The following is a 26,836-nucleotide window of genomic DNA, read 5'->3' as shown; positions in this document are numbered from 1 at the left end:
AACCACCAAAACCAAAGCAAACCCCCACATACTAAAAAAAGGATCAAGTTTTTTTTTACATCTTTTTTATGCAAATTCCTAAGTATTTATTCCCTATTTGAAAAGAAAAAAAAAAAAAAAAGAAAAAAAAAAAAAAAGAAAAAAAAAAGGGGGGGGGGATATTTACATGGGTAAGCATTTACCAGATCCCATATTTTTACAGAAAATTTCAAAACAACCTTCTTTTGGATGGAACATCTGATTATTCAAATGTATGAAAATGGAGAGTTGAATAGCTGCCATCTTCCCTCAATGGGTTTTTTAATGTATGCTAACTCTCTACATTGTGATATTAGGACAATTCAGATTGTTCAGTGAAATTTAAATAGAAAGCAACTTTATGTTATGCTTTTTGTCTTTAATAATAATAAGCCATTTTCAAGGCTTAGATGCCGACCAGGGTTAAAGAAAAAAACTTACCACTGACTTTTAATCAGAACACAAACATGCAAGAAGGTAATTTTTTAAAAAAATCTTTATCTAATTGCATTTCCAAAAAACATGCTTATATTTTGCAACAACATTTCTGTGTGTTTTATAAATAATTTCAAAACTGTTGTCTGCATCCTCTGACCATTCTTCCTCTCCCTAGGTTTCTTGTTGAGTACAGGAAATAAAAAGTTAAGTGTAGTACTGAGAAGTGATGTAAATTAAAAAAAAAAGATGCAATCTCCAAATTAAATCCTCTCTGTGTGCTCACTGGAAAGCATAATCCTTTTTCACAACACAGATCTTTTTTCCTAAAACACAATTTCTGACACTGGCCATGACTGTTCCAGTCATTATATAGTCACAGAACTTTATACGAACCTTTAAAAAAAGTGGGCATGGTACCAGTTTGCCACCTTCATCGCAGGTGGCAGCTTGTGGCATTATCCCCAGAAATCAAGTTGTGCAGATTTTGCACATAATTTTGCCACTTTGAGATTATCCTATCACAACATTATCTAAGAAGTAATTTTTTACAGACCTCCTAATCTATAAATACAGGTCAGTAAACCTGGTAGATATAATCTAGTAAACTTAACTGGTAGAGTTGAGGATGGAGATACATGCTTGGCCACACTATTTATTCAGTAGCGTGGCTAGCTAGTTGGGCATAGTTGTAACATTTGCAATGTGGGCACACTCTTTTGGAAGATAAAGAAGTTTAATTTTGCAAGCTCAAGCCCTGACATGCCAGGAACAGAGAATGGACCTTGATCCTTTTGTATAGGAAGCTTGTGTAAACAGGGAACACACATTAGCTTCTTTATAGTCTCACCCCATCTGCTAGTATCCTAGTAGAGTTTGGGCTGTTGATTTAGATCTATAGATTGCTAAATGGGATGAGACTTGTCTGCCTGAGAGATCACCTCCATCCTTTACCCCTGCTGTAGTCAGCAGTGTTCTGAACGGTAGTTTCCTCTTTGGCATCTAGAAATTACTCTCCAAAGTATTATGAATATGATAATACCCTGAAAGCCTGGGGTACGTGCTAGGGCAAAGGTTGAGAAACTGCTCTTAGGAGGATGGTGAAGGATTCGACTTGCTCTGCTTATTGCTTGTGGAAGGTTATCTGCTTGTAATTATTCTGTGTCACTGCATGGCTGAGTATTGCTTACACTTAGTATGTAACACTTAACGGGTGGCCATCACTGCATTATTGCAGCAAGATAAACTGTAAGGCACCTGCAGCCCTTCTAATGGGGACACTGGCATTTAAATAACAAGCACAGCATTGTGTTTTAGGTTTTTTAACAATTTAGCATTAATGCTATAAACTGCAATCAAGTGAAATGTCCCTACTTTCATACACACCTGTATATGCCTACCTCACTAAACATCACAGTTAATTCAGCCAGTGGTAAAAGGCTTCAAAGAGTCTTAACATAAATTGCTAACAAGACTAGCATATTATTTTTAAGGAGTTTTAAAACCCTGAAGACAAAACCATTATTTTTGAGTTTGCTTGCTTGTTTAGTATTATCTTGAAAATAAAAAGAAGAATGAAAATATTTGATGTTAACACTGTAGCAGAAATTAACATTTGTATATGACGGGGTGGGAGGAAGAGGGCATTCATGTCATCAACTTTTGACAGTTAATTTAGGTGGCTAAATAGGGAAGGTAATCTAAAGCTTCCTCTGTAATTAAGTCAATGCACAATTCCTGAATTTGGCTCCTGTTCCAAATAACTCCCTAAAGAAATCTATCAATCTCCACTGACTACAACAATGTAAATATCCACCAAAGATTTAAATGCTCATGTTTAATGCCAACATCAAAGAGCAGAACATTTAGCCCTAAAATGCTTCATGTGATTAACTTTACTCAATATAAAGAGCAATGACACTTTTTCCTCTTCATTACTAGTCAAGCTGTAATACAAAAAATTAGAACTCAGGGTGAAATTTTGATCTCAGCTACACAAGGGAATATTTGGAATGATTCCACAGGAGATCCACAGAGACAGATCGTTAGAGTATTGGCTCTGAAATATTAACATCAATTCCTCATTTTACAGCCATGATTAGAGGCTCTATGAACTCAAATGGACTCTTCAGCAAAGTAAATGGCATTTCTGCACATATGCACCAGGGTTAGCTATGAATCTGGACTACTGATTCAGTCACCACTGCCTGAAAGGAGCTTGGGTCCTATGCAAAAAAAAATGAGTGCTCTGTGATGCATTCAGAAATGGTGTAGTCAAAAAAGAAAATCCTCAGATGACAGACAGACAGAAAAGGTCAAATGGAGAGATGGTAAACAGATCCATCTGCAGGTATGAGATGGGAGATAGAGAAACTGAAGGGCTTGATGCTGCAAACTCATACATGTGAGAAGTAACCCCGGATTCAACTGATAATTGTGTACAACAAGCTGTTGAAAAGAAGGTCAAAGTTTAGGAGGGTCATCTGTAAAAAGAAAGGCTAAGAATCACAGGGACAGAATGTTGTTCCCAGAGTCCTATGCTCACTTCAGAGGAAGTGAAAAATTCTCTTGAAAGTTCTGAAAAATACACTAGCAGGACAGAAGAAAGTGAGATTAAAAGGAAATTATGCTACACATATGCCTGTGTGTGTGCGTGTATGTGCACATCTTCCTCTCTTTTCCTTTCTCTGTACCTATATTGCAAAAACAAGGGGGAAGCAAGATATGAAACACCCCATTCGACACTTTTAAGATGCCTTTCATTGACATTAGAAAAATAACAGCAGCTCTTACAGTTTTCTGTGCTTCTGCAGGTGGGAATTCTCTTATGTGTGATACATGATGAAGCTTGTTCATAAGGCACAGGTGTTCACTGGCCTGTTTATTTCATGTAGGAGTTTAAGATTTCTACCTCTTTGTCAACAGTAGTTAAAAGTGGTCAAAAACATTGACAGAGGACAAAGGAGCTAAAAAAAAAATTGCCCAAAGAGACGTGAAGTTGGCACACTCATGTAGCCTTGCATGTTTAGAAAACTGAGCTAAAAATAACCTTTTCTTAAAAAGAATTAATACTAAAATGTCCTGAGTCTAATGACTTACACTGTTTGCTGCGTAAATTTTCCTGAAAATTTAAATGCACAGATGAATGAGCAGCAAGTCTAAACTACGGCTGTCATTAAAGCTTGCTTCATTTTGTAGCTTGCTATCACAAACAAACTGCCTTACGGAAACATAAAACGTAGCTTGTTATAAGCTCAAATGTAGGACATCTATACTGGCCCCACAATAAGAAGATTTCCACATCATTATTGTCAGCGTGATTTAGCTGACTTACGTTCACATGCAGCCCCTGTTATGTAACACTTAGCTCAGACAAATGGCTCTGTTCTTGATCTGCCCTATTCTACTGTAGTTAATGACCAAATATTGTTAAAAATTGGGACACTAATTATCTGATGTTGACATGTTATGGATAATTAAGAATTGCTCACTCTGAAGCCATGCTAATTGTTTTTCACAGGTCTCCTTCTCTCGTCCTTGTGTCCTCAACAAGGCAAGCAGCTACAGGTTGATGCGTACATCTCTGTCACGTACTTTGTCACAGAACATACATCATCCTTTCTGGCTCATCCACGATTAATTTTGCTGGCTTGCAGCAATTATCTCTCCCTTTGTGACTGACCTCCTGGTAAATGGAGTGCATGATAGCTGGGCAATTTTTTCCTGCGTTATTTTACCATTTAATTGATCCTTTTTGCCCGCCCACAATAGAATATACTAAAGTTAAGGCAGGAAATGGTTGAAATGGAGAGAAAGTAGTAACCACGTTTTAGCAATTGTAGTTGACAGCTGTAAAAATCAGATCTTGATAATGTTCTCTCATTTACCCTATTACTTGGATCAGTTGGTTAAAGCTGTTAATGATCCTCTTGGATCAATGTCTTTTGCTTGTAGCTATAATTTACTGCATTGGTGGATTAGTACAGATGTTTTCATAGATAGCTCTGCATCATTCCACCAGATTGCTGTCTGCATCAAATTTGCTTCCATTCATCACTAATGAAGCAAAGAGAAAGATAATCAGCATCTCCTATCTTAACATTAACTATTGAACTCAGGATAACACTTTCATTGTTGTCAATCTGCAGTCTTCGACCATGGCTTCCTCAGTAAATTGCCCTGAGAATTTCATCTAGAAACAGATCCAGTGGTATGATTTGACTATATTAATAAAGACTACAGAAATGCCAAATTATACAAAACTATCCAGACACTGAAGAGCAGTCCTTATACCTGCTCAATTAGGAATTTCTGCTGTGGAGCCAAGGATGGTTCTATCACAAGCAAAGCAGAAGAAACTATATTGGGCAGCAACATGTCAGAAATGGCAAAAAATGTCCAGGCTTATTATTCTCCAGAAAATTCCACAACCTGAAAAATCTGCTGCCAGCCATGGAGATGTCATAGTGGGTAAGTCAGCAATGGATACAGCTATTAGGAAAGATGATAAACCCTTCTTATTTCCCAGTAGCATCTGAAAGATCAAGCCCAGCTCTTTGCAGACCTTTATTTTACCCTAAACTTCCAACGCATCTCAGTTATCCTCACCCTTACCCACCAGAAGTGAACCATTCATTCTTGGGCCATTAACACTCCATAAACTGCCAGAAGGCCATGGACCAGAAGGGAAAGATTTGCATTTTCACCTGAGGACCATTTCCATATTTCCATCTAGAAGTAGTAGGCTTGCTGCCACATGCAGCAAATAAAAAAGAAGTAACAATAAAATATGATATGTTTCAAAAGATCAGCAGCAAAATCTCTGACTCAATTTCTAATGAGAATACATCTATAAAGTAGACTGAAAATACACAATCTTAAAATGCTGGACACATCTACCTGGCATCTCTTCCTGGACAGTTAATTATGGGTCTGAACTTCATCCCAAAGCAGTAGATTGAACCTTTCTTGAAGGAAGCTCTTGATTCAAGACATTCTTTATCCCCCCCATTTTTGGCATACTGACTACACTAGGTGTAACAGTCACCACAAAGATCTTCCAGCTATCGAACAGGCACTTGTGTGAGCAATCTCTTCCATCCAGAAGTTACATATTAAGTATTCTATTATTAAATATTATTATTAATTATTAATTATTCATAGAAACCTAATGAAGGAACTTCATTACAGCAGCCATGTTGTTATCAAATGCTTCAATATATGGAGATGTTATCGTTAAATCATTTTTAAATTTACTACATACAACCTCAATTAGGATTTAGCATTTTTAGCACTTATGCATTTGCAATACTATCTTTCAGTAGTGATGCCCATTTCTCATGGGAAAAGTGTCTGTGTGCTTGGAGGGTTTTGTTCTAATGAAAACAGGAACAGAATTCTTCAAAACGACTGAAACAATATATAAAATACTAGGAAATTCAGGGACAAAACTTCTAATATCCTATTTTGCTACAAATGCAATCATACTCTATTTCTTTGGATGTTGTTATTCTAGGCAAATTAAGAAAGACATGAAACATCTTAATAATAAATTACACTGTGCTGAAGTAAGATATCACAAGCGCAGTGGGTTTTCACTATGCACTCTGTCCTACCCATACCAGTTGTGATCATTGAAGGAGTTTAAATCTGTATTTGTAAATACTGAAACTCAAATCTTCCCTGCGCTTTTGTGAGAATGAGTTATGTTTTGTTATTAAAGACAAAGCTCAAACAAACAAAAGAAATAATTGAAAAAGTTTATGGCAGAATCAGAACAGGTGCTTCTTTTTGCTACACTAAATTTCTTTTTAACTCTTGAATCTCAATATAACCACAAAAATATTGCACCTAAAATTATTTCCTATGGCAATTCCAATGTTACTAGACAAATATTTTCTAATATTTCATAGTCATTATAATGCCATCATTTTGGCAAGAGAATAATACACGTATTATAGACCAAAATAGTAACATATATTGTTCATACAGAAAAAGGAAGATCTGGAGATACATTTTTGCTGTCAAAACCAAAGGTCTATGGAATTGTTCTTTCCTTCCATATGGGTTAGTTAGTCACAATAGGTGTATCACCATGTATAAATGCAGAAGGTGACTTCTTGTCTTCATACTTCGGGTTATCTTGAAATTTTCTGAAGCTGGCCAGGTCTTCACAGAACTATGTATGTGAGTCCCCAAGGAGTATAACAAAGCTTAGAGTATTATTTAGTTTCTACTCAGTTCAAAAAGGCTTTTGGGAATGAAAAATAATTGAATTATGTATGAAATGAAAGAAGTCAGGTGTATTTATGTGGGGCTAAAACTCCATCCAGGGGGGGTCTCAAAAAGAGCTCTTTTATTTTACAAACCTTTTTGAGATTGGTCAAAGAAAATGTCATTTCTTTGACGTAGTTTCACGTACTTTCTTTTCAAGGTCAGTGTTAATTTTTCATCGCTACCTTTAAGAAGAAAATTTTGTGTAACTCATAAACATTGAGGAGATATGGAGTTCATGTATGCAACATCAGTAAAATGGTGGGTCCTGGTTCTTTGTGTCACATTAGCAAACACATCTTTCCTTTCTTTGGCTAAACTGTATCTCATGCTTTTTCTTCCTCAAATACATGGCTATTTGTTGTGTAGCTGGTGAAATTATTCTTTAGTCAAGTGTATTTGATGACACTGACATAATCTCCTATTTCAGTAGTTCAGTGCAGGGAAAGTTGAACAGCCCTGTGGCAGTCAGGCTTCTCCTAGCAGGTTGCTACCAAACATTTAACATATGTAGGAGCTTAATCTAAACATTTCTAATTCAGAGCTTTAGTTCTGGGAAGCTGAAGCTTTAGTCTGTCTTTGTGTAGTTACACTGGAGTGTAGCTGCCCACTGTTTGTATTTCTAAATATTGTAAAATTCACAGCTTCTGCAAGAAAAACTTAGTTTCTTGGCAAAAATTATTACATCTATTTCTAAAAAGCTTTTATGGCAAAGCTGGACAGGAAACAGTTCCAATACCCATCTGGAGAAAAATATATCATATTTTTAGTACACTAAAAAAATCCCAATAATTCAAATGACATTCAGTCACAAACTGATGTATAAAAGCCTGCTACAGTCAGAATACAAATGTGATATGAACTTAAAACTTTCCTTTCAGGATGACAGAGTGCCCATTGCTTTGGTTCCTGTGTGATCTGATATAGCATAAGGTTCAAATCCTGCTCCTATTGAAGTCAATGACAAAATTTCCATTGACTTCAGCGGTGCAGGATCAGACCCTAAGCAGCACGGCTAACATCTGCTTTCTTGCTTTCTCTCCTATCTTTCAATGAAAAATATTAGAACAAATTAGAACTGAATATCAAAAAATCCCACTAATTACTATAAATTGGCTATTCTGTGGTAAATTTTCTTATAAAACATATTGTCTCTCATTTCAAATTCATAAATGCATATACACTCTGTATACGTATATAAAGTATTACCAAAATTGTTCAACTATGATATATGCCACACCATATTTAATCCTATATAAATTCTTCCTGTGTAAAAATCTTAAAAAAACTCAAAACATTTACAAATCTTACAATAATACTCCAATCTATCAATTCTACAGTATCCTTGTGGATTTCAATACATTAAACATAACCTGATACAATCAGTGAAGGAACAAACTTCTCTCCCTAATCCGATGGTATTTGCTATACAGAAACTGAAATTCTTATCAAGTTTTTATCCATCAGTTTAAATCAGGCATAAATTCAGTTACCACCTCCTGTCAAAATATCTGTGATACTAGTGCAGGGTAATGTGATTGCAGATCAATAAGCAGTTTTAGATTCGTAGAAATAACCCAATCCATTTTTTAAATGTACTGAAAAGACATGTAAAAGCTATAATAATAATGTAAAAAGCTAGAAGAATAATAACTACCACATGTAATTACTGTCTGCCTTTCCAGTTAGTAGCCATGGAGTGCTGATCAACACTTACAGAACTATGGTGTCTGCTTACTGGTCTAGAAAAAAAGTTAAAATTATAATAAATATATAAAGATATTTTATATGCATATGAAATATAGATGTTATTGATAATAGGCCCTACATCTTTGTAGCTCTCATTAAATAAAACAAGCAAAATGGTAACCCAAAGTACAGTCATCATAATATACACATTTCTAAAAAACACAGTATAATGAAAGGAGTTAGGGAAAATTAGTTTTGAAAACTACCTTTTTTATATGAAGTAATTTACCCAGCTCAATGGCTGGAACATGTTGGCAAAAAGAAAAGGAAAGCATTATTTTTGTAATTGGAATTCTTTTTATATGAAGCATTGTTTTTAAATACACGTGCAGATGTTGTAGCCCTATAAATGTAGTTGAAAGCTAAAACATGAAGCAGAGCTCAAAGTGAACACTGGGTGGAAGGTGTAGATGAAGGTAGATTAAAACAACTTGGGGACAGAATGGGAAGACACTTAAATGGCCTGGTAAGAAGAGGGCACGAGACTACCACAGTGAGGTCAAAGCAACTGGGAAAGTCACAGGAATAAATTTTCTTGATTTGCTGCCTCTGCTGAGGAACAGCTCATTACTAAAGAAAAGTCATGATCAAGTGAGATTGACAAGAGACAGGAGAAAAATGGATGGTCAGTAGTGCAGAGACTATGAAAGAGGAGACTTTAAAAAATGAGTAGAGACAATTGAGAGCTGGGGAAAATGTGAAGAGAAGCAAAGCAAAGCAAAATTACCAGCAACAAAACCCAAAGGGCCATGTGGAGTAGGGGAGAATGTGGAGTATCTGCCCTGTTTAGAACCTTCAGAAGAATCTAAAAAAGGCAGAAGCCATCACAGAGCTTTTCTTAAGGGATGGTTTGTTTCCTTTACAAATTCATTTCTTCTTGCCACATAAATCAATTGTACTGCTAATAGTCATAATTTTATAGCATGTAATGTTTTTTTCTGTTCAAATTTCTTGAAAAATTCAGTTACCCTCTCCTCTCCCCTTCCATTTTTTTTTTTAACTGTTAATTTTGGGATCTGGTTGTTTTTTTATAGGAAAAGGTCTCAAAACTGAACTTTAAGACATAAGAAAAAAAAAAAAAAAAGGAAAAGCAAATTGTCTTACACAAAAAAAAACTGTTACTAAAAACATTTCTCAAGAGTAAGCCTTGATTATGTAACTGAATCAGGGTTTTTTAACCACTTCAAGTTGTCAGCATTAAGTGCATCTGAAGGCAAAGCATGACCTAAGAATGCTGTGTGGCAGCTTTCTCTTGCTGTGAGAAAGCAGCAAGCATTAGGAAGTGCTTCCTTCATAAGAACAGAGAGCACATTTAGGAACAGGTATTGGCATTACATGCTAACTTTTGTCATGTTTGGTTACAGTAATAAGACATGATGAGTGTTCCCTTAGATCTGACTTTTTCTTTCCAGTGACCATAATGATAACTCTAACTGGCTGAGGACAGATGCTTAAATTTTTCTAATCCCAGGCTAAGTTAGGTGAATATCACCCTTCACCAGAGAACAGTCCATTGTCCATCCAGATAAATTCCAGAGAAAAGGATGTAGAAGGATAGTATCAAAAACATACTGTCAGAAGTTCCAAGGGAAAAATTTAATTGTTACTGGAAAACATTTTTATAAAGGTTTGAAAGTGCACAAATACCAAAATCTGACAACTATTCATCTGTAAAACCTATCCAATTCCACTGGCCTTTTGAGTGTTGTAAAAAAATGTAAAAATGCAAAATTTAGAGAGGAATTTGCTGGATCAAAAGGAACTACCAGTATCACTGAAAGGTGAATATCTTATTAGGGAAGTGGTAAATTTTATCTTTGGTAAACAGCCATTCAATAAGCCTGTAAATGTAGTGTTTGTCAGCTGTTTGCCAGCTGCAGCACTTGAGGATATTCACCTATTGTAACTGGGGCTTAGTCACATTAATCTGAATTCTACAAGGATGTAGGGGTTGCAATAGTGGGATGCCATCCTATATTCTCCATATAATACTGGATGGGCAAGATATAAAACAAGATAGTTTACTCTTGGGGGATTTAGTGAACTTAATCTTTTACCTGTGATTCTGGCTCAGTTCTTTCATGCTTTTGTCAAAAATTAAACAAAACAAAACAAAAAGCCTCATGGTTCTGGCTGCAGTATAAAAAATATGCCTTATGATAACTGATAGCCTAGTCACAAAGTCTTTTAATACAAGGAATGAATAGCGATGTGTCATAATGTATACATGTGAGCAATGTGAAATGCTACCTACCCACTTGCAGTTATTTTATTGTGTTATTTCCACAAATATAAATAGTTTTTTTATCAACCACCTGGTTCTTTTCTATGACATGGTCCCTTTGTCTCATCAGAAGCTTGCTGTATGTGGGTGAAGAAACACTGAATATATTCCAAAGCCCCATTCTTTTATCAATAATTTCCTGTTATCATTACACAATGATTTGAATTTTGTGAATATGGCCACAAAGGATCAATTCAATTAAACCAAAAGTACAAAGGGAAAATCTGACTGCAAGACTCTGTGCAACTGGTGAACCCAGTAATTATATATAGCCACCTATTGTGTTAGCATAATAACATCTGAAGAAGGCTTAGTTAGACGCATTTTCACACATAAAAAGCAATATGGGCAAAGGAAAAGTCATTTTTGCCAAAAGTATAGAACAGTCACACAGTTACAAATGAAAGCTGCATGAATCCTAGTTTACTTGGCTATAAATAAACCCAACATTTTCTTTTTCTCCATGGTAAAATAAAATAGGAGCACAGAAGCATAACAGTCTCCTTTGAGCAACCAGTTTCTTTCTGTTCAATTATAGTCATCAATCTGTTCCACCTAAAATATTTTCCTCCTTGAGAAACTAAAGAAATCAGTATTAGGATCCAAAACATGCTGTTGCAAAAATAATGTAAAAGAGGTCTCTCCTTTTGGCAAATGCATTTTTTTCTGAAAAACTGTATTTTCTTTAATATGAATTTTTTTATTTAGGTGGAAGAAAGAAATCACATTTATATGGCACTGCGTGTTTATGGTATTTTTAATCAGAAAATCTTGAAGAGCCTGGCAAGGAAAGGTAAGGGTTACCTTCATTTTACAGACAGAGAAAATATCAACAAAGACAGCTTGAAGCTTTTCTTTTTTTTTTTTTTTTATATTATTATTTCCAAAATCCATTTCCTGTGTATACTCCTTTTAGCTGCATAACTGGAAGCCTTAAAAACCAGCTCTCAGAAGTGCTAAACACACAAAAGTTCAGTTGTACTAGCACCCTTTCACTCAACAGTGACAGTGCCAGATTCTGTAGCACTGACAAAAATTCACCTGTGCAAAATCCCACAGCAAAGTGGAAAGCAGCAAAGCCACACATTCAGGTCTCCCACTTCATGCTGCATGCTCTGACAAATTTTATCTAGGATGATAAAGCTTCTTCCATTAGTTGAAGTCACTAGGTCCAGTTTAGATGTTGTCTCTAATATATATGCAATCTATAGTTTCACTAACAGCTCTGGGCTTGGTGTGAGAATCACTTCATAAAATCGTACAGTTTGTTAATTAAAACACAAGATTAAAGATGTTATGACTTCTGGCCTGAAAAATCCTATAATTCTATGGCTAAGAGAACACAAGAGAATTAACTATATGAATTATCTTAGGTGTAACACAACAAACTTCTGATCAAGGCTTTTTAATTTTAATTATCGCTGAGATGTGATAATAGCCACCAGACTGCACTGTCTCTTCCTTCATCCTGCGTGCCACTGAACCATCAAGACACAAAGTAAAGCCAATTTGATTTAGCTAAATAGAAAAAAGTCCAAATCCTCTTCTTTACATGGTAGTTTTGTAGAGACATCAACACAGAGCAGAACACTGTCCACCTGTGCATGTTTGAAGAATTATAGAGAATTATTCTAAAGATGAAAAATCAATGTGCCAAAATAACACAATCTCTGGTGCAAAAATAGTTTCAGGGTAAGTTATTTGTACACAAAATCCTATCACAAACACCTAGAAATGAATGAGCACAGAAACCAATCCTTTCAGTCACAGGGTTGGTTCCAAAATAATTCAAACTGTGCATTTGGTATACAGGAAAGCCCCATGGGGAAAATGTATATCCCATAAATATTCCAGCCTAACTTTAACAACTATATAAGCCATCATAGGTGTGGGGGGAGGGAATTTTTTGAAGTAAATTTCTTGCTATTTATTTTTCTGAGATTAGTATCTTTAAAGAGCAAAGTAACTGGAGTTTTTCCTATTTGTTCATTACCCCTGTATGGTGAATTTGTCCTCAGTTCAATGCATGACTGTAGGGTATCATTTTTACTGCACTAAAGAATAGAATAGCTTAATCAACAGACAAAATTTTCCCCCAAATATGAAGTGCCCTTGAAAACATTGGTTTGCTGTTCTTACACCAAGCATCAGTTATTCCCTTCATGTTTTCTTTTAATGCATTTTTTTGGAAGACAAATCTTGCAATTAATGTTCATTTTAAGATCTTTCGTTCATTGTATGAGAGATTTGTTTTACTATTGTCTCTTAAAGCCCACAGTGCACTACTGTATATTCAGCAGCCTACAATTTTTATCAACAAGCGACCCATCATTTCAGAAACCTAAATTATAGAATTCATTTTTTTCATTCAGCATGCAGACAGCCAAAGCCCCCTTTTTTCCCCTGGGGTGATATGCTAGTTTGATTTTATTTTCCCTGACATTTCACCTGTCAGATTATGATAAGTAGAAGAAACAAAGAATAATCACCACATTCTCACTGAATCTCATAATAAAGTATCAAGAAATATGAAATAAATTAGAAATATTATCCTGAGGGAAAACATGAACCCTGAAAACACAATCAGATATCCACATAATCTGGTGACCTAGGACTACAGTAAAGGTTTCAAAAATTCAGAAAGAAAGCCTGCACAGGATGGCCACATCTGTTTTTTAATCTTCAGACACTAGGGAAAGACCTACAATGATGTAAGAAGAAAGAAAAAAAGTTGCAGAGTTAAGAAAATCTGTTTGATAATAAGGCCATGTGTCTTTTTTAAGTCTTTCATGAATGCTTTACAAAAGCAATCCTGAAGTCAGCAAAGAAACAGGACAGGTTATCATGAAATATATAAAATCAAATTAACTAGTTGGCAAGGTGAAAAGATTAATGAGCCAGAACACACTAAACATACTCCTGATTTACTGCATCTGCAGTTTGTATGTTCCCAAATTCTGTCAGTCTCAAAGTGCTGAGATTTAAAAGTGATGAAAACTTACCTGCTTGACCAGTGGTAATACTGACAGCTGCAAAAAGCCTCTGGGAACGACTCAAGTCAGAAACCCCATTCACAGCTTCAACTTCAAACGTGTAGTTAGCATGAGCTAGCAGGTCCATGACAGTGACATAATTATCTACTAATCCAGTTTGCTGGGGCATATATCCAATGTTACTCCCACAGGGAACACATTCACCCTGCTCCCAGCTGCACCTCTTGCACAAAACGCGGTAGGTCACATCATTTCTTCCCCCGTTGTCAGCAGGAGGACTCCACTCCAAACTCACAGTAGTCTGGTTGATATTGAAAATGAGGTTCTGTGGTGCAGATGGAGGTCCTATGTAACAAATAGAAAAGTCCAGGTCAATTCATAGGAATGAAGGTAGGATAAGTAGATAGCATTTTAATTACCGAGACAGAAAATAGTTGAGGCATTTTTCTTCACATAAACATTTCATTATTTTTACTACAAGCTGCATAAAATCTTCCCCTGAACTCACTTGGCAAGAGCTTTATTTATTTTCCATTAGGGCATCAGAATAACAATTGCCTGCATATTTACTGCAACTGACTTCAGCCATTTCTCTTCTGTGCAATTAAAGGGATTGGTTAACGCACCTCAAAGTTTGCCTTTTATAGTTTTTCCAAGTATAGGATTTTTTTGCTTCCTCCAAACACACTGCACCAACTGCATCTAGTCCCTGATATGCCTTATAGAGATATTGACACTGCTTTGGATTTAGGAGACTTCCACTGCTTGAACAACCAATCTGTGTAGGCTGGTCTATTTGCAGTTAGGAGGTTAAGCCTGATCCAATTACAGCTCAATCAAAGATCAGATCCAGATAGGTTACTTTTAATTTTTCATGTTATCCATTTTGGTATTATATCATCCAAAGCACATTCTTGACAACAGTTTTACAGCCCTGGGAAAACTATGTCTGTATTCTCTCTATTACAATGGGTTACACACTTAGCCAACATGCAGTGTTTTCCAGTGTTAAATCAAGCAAACATGAAAATTACATTTGTCCTGATTCTAAATTCACTGTCAACTTCTTTCCCCCTCTGCCTTTCGATTTTATTTACTGTTGTAAATGTACTTTTCAAATATAGGAAAAGCCAGGCGAAACTACAAGATACAAGTGGCTGCACTTGGTTGGTTAAGCAATGTCCTTTACTATTAAATTCATGACTGACTCACTTGTGCATGCGACATATGGTGGATCAGAAGGTGCTCTGTAATAGCTATCTTCACAGTCACATCTTGAAGATCCTTCCTTGTCAGAGAAGCTGTGAGTCGGGCAGCGGGAACACTGGAGATCTTGTGAAGAGGATTTGTAGAACCCACGGCCACAAGCTAAGGCAGAACAAAGCAAATTGAGGTTTAGATTGGCACGGACTTTTCTGATCTTTTTTACTGTCACATGAGGTACACATTCCCATAAACGCCGAAACTACCCATTCCATTATGTTGGCACAAGCCAAAACAAATCGCATTTCTTTTTCTTCAGCTGATGCAGTTAATGATTTTGTGGCATTTTTATGAGTTCAAGCATACACTACCAATACCTCAGCAGTTGGCAGCACAATATTTCAGCACAGGGAACCACAGAAATATAACAAGCATCTGTTTTCCACCAAAGAAGAATAAAATAATAGTGTGAAACAGCTGGATGCTTGCAATAGGCCTAAACAAGGGAAAAACAGTCCGCTACAGCTCTGCTCCTAGAGGCCACTCAAGTGTTTCTGGTATCTGAACCAGTTGATTTGGAATTAATGGAGCAAAGGTTACTCTTCTCTGATCTGAGAAACCCAGAGAAGTTGTAACCCACCAGTGAACCCTGATCCCAAGGAAAGAACAAGGCGTGAACATTTGTTGGACAGATGACTCCAGAAGGAACAAGTAGAATGAGGAGGGCAGACACTGTAAGCAGCACAATTGTTTTTTCCAGTTTCAGAGAGAGGGACAACTAGGCTTCAATGAATTTACTAAAACTTTCAAGGGAAAGCTAAGAGGTAGGTAGTTGGAAATATGCATATAAGATCATTTTAGACTTTGGTTTGTCCACTGTGAATTCCTGGAAGTAAAAAATGTGTTGTATTCCAAACCTGCTGTTTAGAAATACTTTTATCACAGCAGAAGCACCCATAAAACAAAACAATAATGATTCTTACAAGCAGAGAGCTGCAAGCATGACAGACAGCTTAAGAATGGATAAACTATGAGAGCTATAAGGGATGAAGAAGAAGGAAGTGGGCATCAGGCAGCACTAAAAGTGAAAACAGATTAAGACACCATTGTATCATTGAGGTTAGGGGCAAACCTACAAATGCTATCATCATAAAAAGCAGAACACAGAGCTCCTCCAGAACTTTCTAGTAAAGCGGAGGCTTTTTAAACCACACTATTTCACTCTCTTTTTCCAGCCCTGGCAAACAGGCTAAACTTCTTAAGCCTTTACCTGTATGCAAAGAAAAGGGACAGTGGGTGAAACTTAGTTTTGGGTATCAAAATATTAAAGCTAGTTAAATAGTCATTCTGAATTCAGAGAGAGAGAATTTACTTTGGTTATATTCATATTTGCTTGGATATTTTCTCAGAATAGAAATGCAAAGCATCCAAAGACACTGATATTTGCAACAGTTATTTCAGTTTTCTGGTAATGCAGGGGTGGAAAGAGCATGAAAACAGTGAGCTTTACCCAAATCTCACTGAAGTCGAGGATGAGTGTCTCTGACTCTGGACAGGACAGTGCCTCTGGACAGGACCCACAATGTAGCTACAGCAACATGACTTTTATTAATCTGATGAATTTTATTCAACCGAGAAGGAAGAAAGTAGTGGAAATACTTAAGATACCAGTAGGTTAAAGGTGATTTATTAGATAAATCAGCATAAAATGATAGGAAATTCTGTCCTTCCTTTACTCTCTCTCAGCATACTAACTTTCTAAAGAAAAATACGACTAAAGGAGAGAAATCACCACAGCATTTAGAGTTTGTCCAGTTGAATAAAGCAGTGGGTAGAGGCTACATTACCTGGCAGAGAAAATTAGCATGCAAAGCGCATATCCTTTGACTTCGATAAAGAAGCATGAGTTTACATTTGAAAAAAATCTAGCCCTGCTTGTAAAACATGCTAGAGTTTGATTCTACTTCAGCAGCTGTTATATATGTTATTTAGAAAAGAAGACAATTTTGGAGAAACGCTTTGGATAAACATGAGCCACGAATTCACAGTTGTGGCAAATTTAACTTAGAATTATTCTTTTACACCTTCATTCAAGATTGTTTCAGAATTTCCTGACCACAGACAAAGAGCACAAAAGCTGAACGGGTTTGTATGCGTGTACCTTGAGAAAATATATTTAAACTTCTGCCTGCTCTATCAGGACTTGCAATTGAAAGGCAGCTAAAATTACCATATAATAGTTTCCTGCCTTTCTTAAAGAGCCATAGTCCACTCACACCGAGCAAAACACTGAACAAATACACCAGGTCTTTCAGCACGCAGCCCTCTGCAAAGCAAAGAGCAACTTAAAAGGCGAAGATCCCCACTGTGCTTCCAGTCTGTCCCTCTCAGCAGGGAACAGCACAAAGCAAAGACACAGAGGGTAAAATAGAGATTTCAGACAGAAATAACAAAATGTAAACAGAAAACCCCTACTTGATTTTTTTCTGACTGCTTGATCAAGACATTTATATGCTTAGTCACTTACTATTTAAAGTAAGGGGGAGTTTCTTATTAGAGTTCAAAGGATGTGAATGTCTGTGACTTGTTTACATGACTGAAAGCCATTTATTCTCTCACTCAGCATACCACAGAGGAAAGGTTCAGGCACTCGTACCATGCCACTATTGCATATCTTATAGGGAAAAGAGGCTTGAGACAACATTTAATAACCATCCCTTCACCTTATATACCCTATAAATGTAAGAGACAGAATGTTCCAGCAGTGACATTTTTAATAGTATAAAAAGAGTGCTTTCAAAAAGGATTTTTAAAAACTTTGTCAGTTTTTAAAAGTAACAAAGGGGCTCACATAACAATTAAAAGTACTCACTGGAGTAAAACAATTAAATTATTTCCCCATTTTTCTTTCTAAATTTAAATTTATCACAAATCTGTATTTTTAGCCAAGCAGTGAAATACTCTATTGCTCAAATATTAAGGTGGTATGAAACTTTATCTGTTTTTAAAATGTATGATTGTCCTTTCCCAGAATCACAGAACTAAAAACTCTACCAAGACAGGCTATTGCATGCACCACTTACCAAGATGTGATAACTTGCCGCTGATCTACTACTGGTCACAGATGGAAAAGAACCATTCAAAAATACTTTTCTGACTCTCTTTTTTCTATACTTGTGTCCTATCTTGCCAAAATGCCATGGTGGGGTTTTTTTAATTATTATTTATTTTAAGTAATTTAAATACATTGTTTTGTTCTAATCAATTTTTAGTCCACCAACTTTGTTTCAATTTAGTTATTTATTCCATTTTTTTATGATCACAGGGACAGGTGGTAAAAATCCCAACTAATACCCCTTCCATGAACAACAATAAAAAACACTAGCAAACATTACATGGATCTCTATATATGCAAATTTAAAAGTAATAAACATGGGTACTGTTCCACAAAAATATCTCATTGCAAAGATGGAAGCAATTCAAATTTCATCCAATCACATCCATCTTAATATTTCCATTCATTAGCATAGGAGAGCACTCAGCAGCAGCACTTCTTCACTGTAAAGGGAGCCTATACTGTAAATCAAGGTACAGAACACAAGAAAAGATGGGAAGTGGAAGTAGGCAGGGATGGTACAACTGGCAAGGGAGCACTCTGATGTTGTAGCCATAATCCTTGTTGCTGAACTGAGTAAAACGTGAACTCATTTGATCTTAATCAAGCAAGTTAAGATCCAGGAGCAGTTTTGCTACCAAAGGGATTCTGAGGTACTGGAAAAGATGAAGGGCAAGGAGGAAAGTAAAGAAAGCCAGCAAAAAATAAATTTGCTGCCATTCACTGTGGTGTGTCATTTACAGCTGCTAATTTAATAGAACAGTTCTTCCCAGACAAAGCTGCTATTTTGTTCAAACAGCTGTTCTGAAGTCTTATGCGTTCCAAGAAAGGGTTTCAAAACAAGAGCAGTCAACTTTACAGGCAGCACAAGGACGCCAAATAACACCTACCAGCCTAACCTAAATCAGCCTTCAAATAACCTGAATACTAGCTGCTAATTCTTTCTGCATATACTACAAACTCAGCAATAAATACAGAAGAAAGTTATGCTTCAGCCAAGACATGATTTTTTGCTTTATATCTTAGGCTCACAACTGTTAGGGAGTGATAATCAGCAACCCCCTCAGGGCTACCTGGCACCTTGGATTTGTTTACTTGTCTGTGGTAGCCATGCATGTTTCTTGGAGCAGATCTTCCCACCTCATCTGTGAAGCAAAAGGGTTTTTCTTGTTGGGAAGCTGGCAGATTTCCATCATGAAATACAAAGACAATGAGAATGGCCCTTGGATGAGGGAACCTCCTTACACCATTGAGCTGCAGTTTGAAACTGAGCAGATCGTTGTTGCTTCATATTTAAACTTCCTTGCCTGGAAAACCCCTGATGAAGAGTTACACTATTCTGTCTTGTATACGATGGAGGACCCTGGTGATGATGACACTAGCAGCCTTTCTCAGCTTGGACTAAGTCGCTTTCTTCTTACACATCCAGTAGCACTCATCCATAACAAGAACATATCATGATAATAGGGGAGAGTATAGTGCTGGGCAAGGTTGCAGCATCAGTGAATGGTACTCACTCAAATACATGTTTAGCATATGCCCCTAATCTCAGTGTAATCACAAACATTCTGAGCCAATGTGTTTGTTGTGGTTTTAAGGCCTACATAAACACTGTAAATAATGCAAAATGCAAAGCCAGAAATAAGTATTAAAGAATTAACACACATTACTAAGAACTAAGATGCCACATCTGTGGCACAACAAGGCATTTGCTGTCATAGCTAGAGATGCTGACTTCAGCATATGTAGAAAAAATAGCAGCTTCTTTTCTGTGAATGCATCACATGCCTTAGTGGCCTGCTAGAGATCAAATAATGTATACTTTTCATATTAATAAAGAAAGAATTCCAAGAAACTCTGGAAGAAGGAACAAAAGCAGATGCATACAGCAGTCTGAAGTCCCATTTGTGGGCTATGAAAAGCGGAAAAAAAGGGATGTGTTAAGTACTGTTAATTTTTATGTACGCTTCTCACTATAAAAACTATGGATATCCCTTTCATGATTAGGAGAGCTAAGGAACTAAAACTGGAAGGGATGATGGAAATAGGGTAAGGGCTATGAGAAACAAGAAATGTTCATATAACCAAAGGAGAAAAGAGTAAACAGTTGTAGGGAAGTGACACGTTAATCAAGAAAATTATTTGCTACTACAATAATATGAACAAGTTAAAAAAAAGAAATCTCCATTTATAGAAGTATAAGGCTTCCAGGTGGCACATCAGCTCAAGACTGAAAAGGCACACAATTGTTTCAGGCTGCTAGACATGTGATTGAACATGACTTTTGATAATAATTTTTGAGTTTGTAATGAAATGTAATGAAATAATGAAACATAATGAAGCATAATGAGTTGCAAGAAGTTAACTTCACTAATTACTGTTTGATCCCATTACAAAAAGTTGACTGGTGTGAGGGGATAAAAAAAATTACATACCATGCTAGCAGAGCAAGAGAGCTTGTCTGTTTATTTGGGCTTGCTTACCATTCCCTGAGTTTGCCAAATATGAGTAAGGATATTTTCAAGAACATGCTACTTTTTCACAGCCAGTCTCAAATGATGGCAAAGAAGTAATAGCAGAGTTTCAACAACAGCATATTTACAAACTTGGAGTAACAGCCTGGTCCCACTGAGAACGATGGCAAAATGACTGCCTACCTCAAGAGAGCTCAGGTTTTCCCCTGGGTTCCTCTCTCTACTTCACTTGCACAAATTAACTACATGTAAAAGTGATTCTATATATTGTATTTTTTCTCTACATTTTTTGAATCTTTTATATCTGTGTGGACATAAGCCTCCATTTTTGTGATTTCTTTTGTGCTATTTTAACCCACCTTTCTACCCTCCACAAGCCTGTGAAAATTCAAGTCAATGCAGCTAACCACCTTTTCACAGAAATTATGTATACAGAAGAGGTTTGTGCAGATGTTTCCTGGATGAAGTTATGCAGCTGCAAAGACTTTATTAATTATACAATGCAAAATGGATTGTTCTGTAATTGAAACTCTCTGGAGCTCTGATACATTTGAAAATTAACACACATATATGTATGGTCAGGACATAGATGGATGCTGTTAGATTATTTATTACAGATGGGTATTTTAGCTAATTGAGAAAAAAAGGCTGGTCTTTCTCCACTGGAGCTTTCAAGTATTTGTTTCATATTAATGTCTATGGTTCCATAACTCAGGACTGAAAGCACAGCTTGCAGAAACAGTACTCCCACTGCTAGTGTTGCTGACCTCATCTACAATGGACAGGTCCAGAATCTTTATTTTAATCCTATTGACAGTGCCTCAGTGGGAGTAATTATAACAGTCGGCCACAAATCCAGACCTCCTGTCACTGATATATTAGGGTTTTTCACAACGAAAATGAGCAGCAGACAAGGAGGATGAAAACAACATGGGGTAGTGATTATAGCAAGATTTGTCAACCCCCTTCTATAATAACCTGCTACAAACATATGACGATTTGGCATGGGAGACACCAGAAGTACAAAATGTTTAATCATCCACAGTATCAAAACTAAAATTTTGAAAATTATTTGAGGGACGTTGCTCTCTTAAAAGATACTTGGCTGGTAGATCACGTCAGCCACAGGCACTTTTTAGACAACATATCTGAAAAAGTTTAGATAAACTGAAAGCAGACCATTATAAAATCATTCCCAAGTGTGATTTCAGTGTGAAATATTAGACATAAGAAATCCAGTAACAAAAGAAAACTATAACCTCTGATCTCCTCTTCTAATAATTTGTGTATGTTCAAGTCATGACTATGTTTGAAACTGTAAATTACTTTTATAGTGAGAGATGGCATCTGTTATGCCTTCTCCAGCACCTAATATATATTGTTTTATAAGGAGCTTAGACTGTAGTATTTTATTTGTCTAACTACTATGCAATGATAAATGTCTAGCTGAAAAAGATGTTTATTTTAGCTTGATTTTTAAACTGCAACAGCATCTAAACATTATTCATGTTTCAACCAAGGAATTATGTTGTATGGTTTAGCCAGAGTAAACTTAAGACTCTTAATGGTGCCTCAGCTATAGTGTGAATGACATATCTAAATAAGGCTGTCCTACAGCTGCATACCATCATCCACTGAATGTTTGCTGTTGCCTGTCAGGAATCTCTCAGACCTAGTATTCATTTCCCAAGCTTAATACACCCTTGTTGTCCAAAGTCCTGCTAATGACTTTTGAGAGATATTCACATAATGCTGTTCACACAAATAGAGAAGCCGAGATAGACTGCTTGCTAAGTAATAGCAATTTATTGCAATTTTTCCACTGGATGAAGTGAAACGGTTACCTCTCTACAAAGCTGCTTTAAAAATTACTGAGTATGTCATCATGTGTGCCTCTTTTTACGTTGTCTAAATGCAAAGTAACATAGGAACAAAGAAATACTCTATGGTGTCTTCCCATCTAATTCACACACAAGGACAAAGCAATCAAGTCAAAGAATATATCCCACAAGTGTAAGAATACCCCATGTCACTATACTGTAACAACAAAATTTCTTTGAATCTAATGGTTCTGAATAAGGACAAAAAAGATTACATTTAAATGGCACTCAAAGAAACTCCAGCAAATTCTGAGCAGAATTAATTAACTGCATAAGTTAAAAGTTGAGCAAGAAGGCTCTGACATGTTTCTCTACATTTTCAGGATATGCGAGGACTTAGGCATGTACCTCTTACAAACTTTCTTGGGACCACAAATATAAAGCCACCATGAAAATTCTGGAAACGCAATGTGTGAGAGATACAAAGACAAAAAATGAAGACAGATACAACTCTATTGCTGAATGGAGTTCAAAAGTGAAAGGTGGGTGAGAGAAACAACACCAAAAGAGATATTCTGGCTTTCCCATTCAATCTTTCCCTTTTTTTTCATCATACCCTTCCCTCAAGATTAGGTTGGCAAGGTGCTTGAGTAGCTTCTGTGCAGACCTGAATGACAGTTTGATGGATTAGCCAGATTGGGAGCAAATGTTCCACACTTTGCAGGACATGGTGTAGGTTCATCAAGAAAAATTAATCCATGACTTAAGTTTTGTCAGCAGTAGTGATTTTAGCTGTTTTCCTCAGGGGGCTCCAATCCTGTCAGAGAATTAATAGAAAAATGCACTTGATTTGCTCATAGCTTCTGCATTTTTGGGGTTTTGTTTGGGTTTTTTTGTTTGATTGTTTGTTTGTTTTTTTCCTGTTTTACTGACCTGGTAATATTTACTCATGAACTTTTTTTACTTTTAATTTTTACTAAAAAAAAAATCTGTTAAAACTACAGCAGCTAGGAATTCAGCAAACCCAAGGCCACAGATTAACTCATATTGTGGAAGTTACAATGTTCTGATAGGGAAAATTGTGTAACTAACTGAACAGAATAAAACAACCCCTAAGCGCATCGGCAGACAGAAAACGTTGCTGCAATGAAAAAAGAAAGGCTTTGCAAAATATACCTTAAGTGGTGCTTTTGATCCTAAGAAGATGTGTGAAAAATTTATGCTGTTTGTCACATTTGTGTACTAATGTCTTTGTAGTTCTTTTTAACTGGTACAAAATTCAACTCTAACAGACATAAGAAAAGAGAAAAAAAAAAAAATAACTAGATACTGCATCTTCTTTGTATCCCACCTTTAAGTACTGGAACATCGTAATAAGTTCTCTGATGTCTCAAAGTTTCTCTGCAGCCATACCTTCTGTCCATACAAATAAGTCCTTTGAAGTGTTTAATGCACATTTGGACTTTGTGAACATTTTCAGCATGTCTTAAGGAATGTTTCCTTTTGTTTTCTAAACAGAACAAAATACTTAAAAAGGCTCCAAGCAGTAATGAAAATAATGAAGTAGGGGCCAGAAGGGGCATTACTTTGGGTTGGTTTGTTTCCTGCATAAAAATACAGTAAAATCTGATCATTAATAAATACTCTGAAAAAAACCAAAGTAATTTGAAAAAATATATTTCAATTTAAAGTCAGTGAGATTTCCATGGTCTCCCTGCCTGGCCTTCTAATGTAGCAAAAGCCTTCGGGTTTAATGAAAAAAATCTTTAACTTTGACTATTATATACAGTTTTCAGCCCCTCACAAGAAGACACTGAAGTGCTCTAGTTTATCCAAAGGAGAGCAATAAAGCTGGTGAAGGATCTAGAGAAAAAGTCCTATGAGAAGTGGTTGAGGGGACTGGGGATGTTCAGTCTGGAAGTTTAGATTGGATATTAGGAAAAAATTATTCCCTGAAAAGGTTATCAAACATTAGAATTGGCTGCCCAGCAAAGTGGCTGAGTCATCTGGATGTATTTAAAAGCTGTGTAGATGTGGCTCCTAGGGACATGTTTTAATGGAAGACTTGGAAGTGTTAGGTTAATGGTTGGACCTGATAATTTTAAAAGCCTTTTCCAACCTAAATGATAATATGACACTATGATTCCATGATATTAAAGGTAGAAATACAGAGTGGAACCTGAAAAGTACTGGTTACTAGGTAGGGCCTGTTATTTTTTCCTCTTTTATTGATTTTTAAGCAACTCCATTATTTTAGAATCTTTTAGCCTCACGACCTCAAATCAAACTGACAAAGAAAAGACCACCTCACACTAAATAGCTACTTCACTACACAACATAGCTGCATCACAACTATGAGATGACAAACTTTTATATGGAGCACTGGACCTGTCCCCTGACGTGAACATCTCCAACACCTATTAAGCCCCCCCTGAAGACTCTTATCTGTCTTGTCAAACAAACGATCTTAGTCTTGCCAGTTTGGCTATCAGAGTCCTCTGATGAGGAAGTCACTGTGTTTTCTCACCAAAAAATGCAAAAAGCAGTTTTCAAATATCTGCAAAAACTCTCTCTCTCCCTGGCTGCCTCTTTTCTCTCTTCCTGGAAGCAATATCAAGAAAATACCAGGGGAAGAAACATGAACTCGTGAAGGGAAGACTAATGATAGTGTTCCTTGTGGAGCTGCTTCTAAATTATCATCAGAGGGAAAGTATAAATACAGGGAAGTTTTGGCCTGTTATAGTCACTTCAGCTAGATCTGCCAGCCAAAAAGGTCTAGGTATTCAGAGACTGAACTTTCCAACTTGTCTCTCACCCTTCGGAGCCATTCCTTAATGGACAAGTTCCTTGGCCATGGGGGACAGACAGCTTTGCTGCCCCAGGAAGAGCAGAAACCTGTAGCCAGGCACTTCTCAGGCTGCCTACAGACTGGATCTGCCCCTCATAGACTTTCCAGGAGACTCCACACATTTATCTGCCTGCCTGACCCCAACAATGGAAAGGCCTGGGTGGGATAGTGTTAGCTCAGGCGAGCTGGAAGATAGCAAACTAAGTTTTCCTTCCTAGGATGCCATGAAGCTCACCTAACAGTTGTCTATAAAAGCCTGGAACCTTGGCCAGTCTTGGTTCGCTCCAAGGCTCAACACTGATGTCCAAAATACAATGTAGATGCACATATGCTGAAAAAGAAGTTCCCCAATAGCAATCTACTTCAAGACATAAAATTTACTTTATTATACAGACACGAACATTTACATGTCACTAAAGCTATATTTTCAGAACCATCTGATGTAAAACTAACTTTATGCTGTTAGTTTAATTGGTTCCTCAATGCAGTTCACTAAACGCCTGTGAAGGCACAGTTACAGGAGCACGGAGCTAAGAAATGGTGGAGTATTCTTTCAGCAGCAATGCTTAACTGACACGTTAATAAAATATAAAGTTTTAAAAAACTTAAGTAGCTTTCTGCACTATTTTTGGAGAGAACAGTGCTAGGTGTACTTGTTTATGCCACAGATTCCTTCTTCACACACACAACTCCCTCCTGATGTCCCAACATCCTGCCTTAAAACAACTGTCCAGAGACAAATATAATGGGAGTTTATTAATTTCCTATAAAGGCCTCAGAGCTTTTGGAATCTTTTCACAAAATCATTTTGTGCCCTGTGAAATACACAGTGTCTTTGGGGTTAGTTTTAGATCATATGGTGCAAGGATGAGATTCTCTGTAGAGGAAGTGGTGCAAATAGATCTGTTGCTGTAGACTTCCTGAAGAAAGAAGAAGCAACTTGATGTGGCTGTTTAATTTAATTTAACCGCAGTGGTGCTTAAAAATAGGCTGGCAAGAAATAAATCTGGAGGGCTTACTCATAAAACAGAACAGAAGCAGGCATCTCTATAAGCTTTCCAATTGCAATGAAATTAAAATAACTTAATAACACATTTTTGCTTTCTTTGGACAATAACCTAACATTACCATTCCAGGCCTCAGGTTTCTGTAACACATTCCTCAAGGCCATCATTATACAGCAGGCAAATTCATTCAAACAAAAGCTTCTAAGAATCCACAAGAGAGAAATGACTCCACTTCTGCACAATTGTTCTACAGAATCTAAAAATAATTTTAGTTGCATACTCTGCTCTCAAATATCCCTACATTTAATGTTGATTGTCCTACTTACTCTGAAAAATATGCTCATGACCATCAATCCATCACAATGCTTTTAGAGGAACTTTAAAAAAGCAACTGCTCACCATTCAATTGGGCTTGGAGTGGGGAGAAACAGAAATACTTCTGGAAAGGAAGCAAAAACTATACTCTAATTTTTTTAAGAAAGGATTCCCTTCTAGATTCAGTGAGGCCAACAAAATTTTATCAGAGCATAGACTAGAAATTTAGACCGTCTGTATAAGTATTTCACTATAATCTTTCAAAACAAAAATGGATTTAAACTCTTTATCTAAATAGTAGA

General features: G+C 36.5%; 1 protein-coding gene across 8 annotated transcripts in view; it reads right to left on the bottom strand.

Annotated features, from left to right (window-relative positions):
• Nucleotides 1-26,836, bottom strand: part of EPHA7 (EPH receptor A7) — a 181,353-nt gene that overhangs the window by 110,088 nt on the left and 44,429 nt on the right. For all 8 annotated transcript variants that reach the window (XM_071741305.1, XM_071741306.1, XM_071741303.1 and 5 more), the window contains exons 4-5: nucleotides 14,965-15,120; nucleotides 13,762-14,097 (exon numbers count right to left, since the gene is read on the bottom strand). In XM_071741305.1, coding sequence (XP_071597406.1) covers nucleotides 13,762-14,097; nucleotides 14,965-15,120 — 492 coding nt within the window. The remainder of the gene's footprint in view (nucleotides 1-13,761; nucleotides 14,098-14,964; nucleotides 15,121-26,836) is intronic.

The sequence above is a fragment of the Heliangelus exortis genome, chromosome 3, assembly GCF_036169615.1.
Source record: "Heliangelus exortis chromosome 3, bHelExo1.hap1, whole genome shotgun sequence".
Classification (NCBI taxonomy): Eukaryota; Metazoa; Chordata; class Aves; order Apodiformes; family Trochilidae; genus Heliangelus; species Heliangelus exortis.
This window is presented reverse-complemented; position numbering and strand designations above follow the sequence as displayed.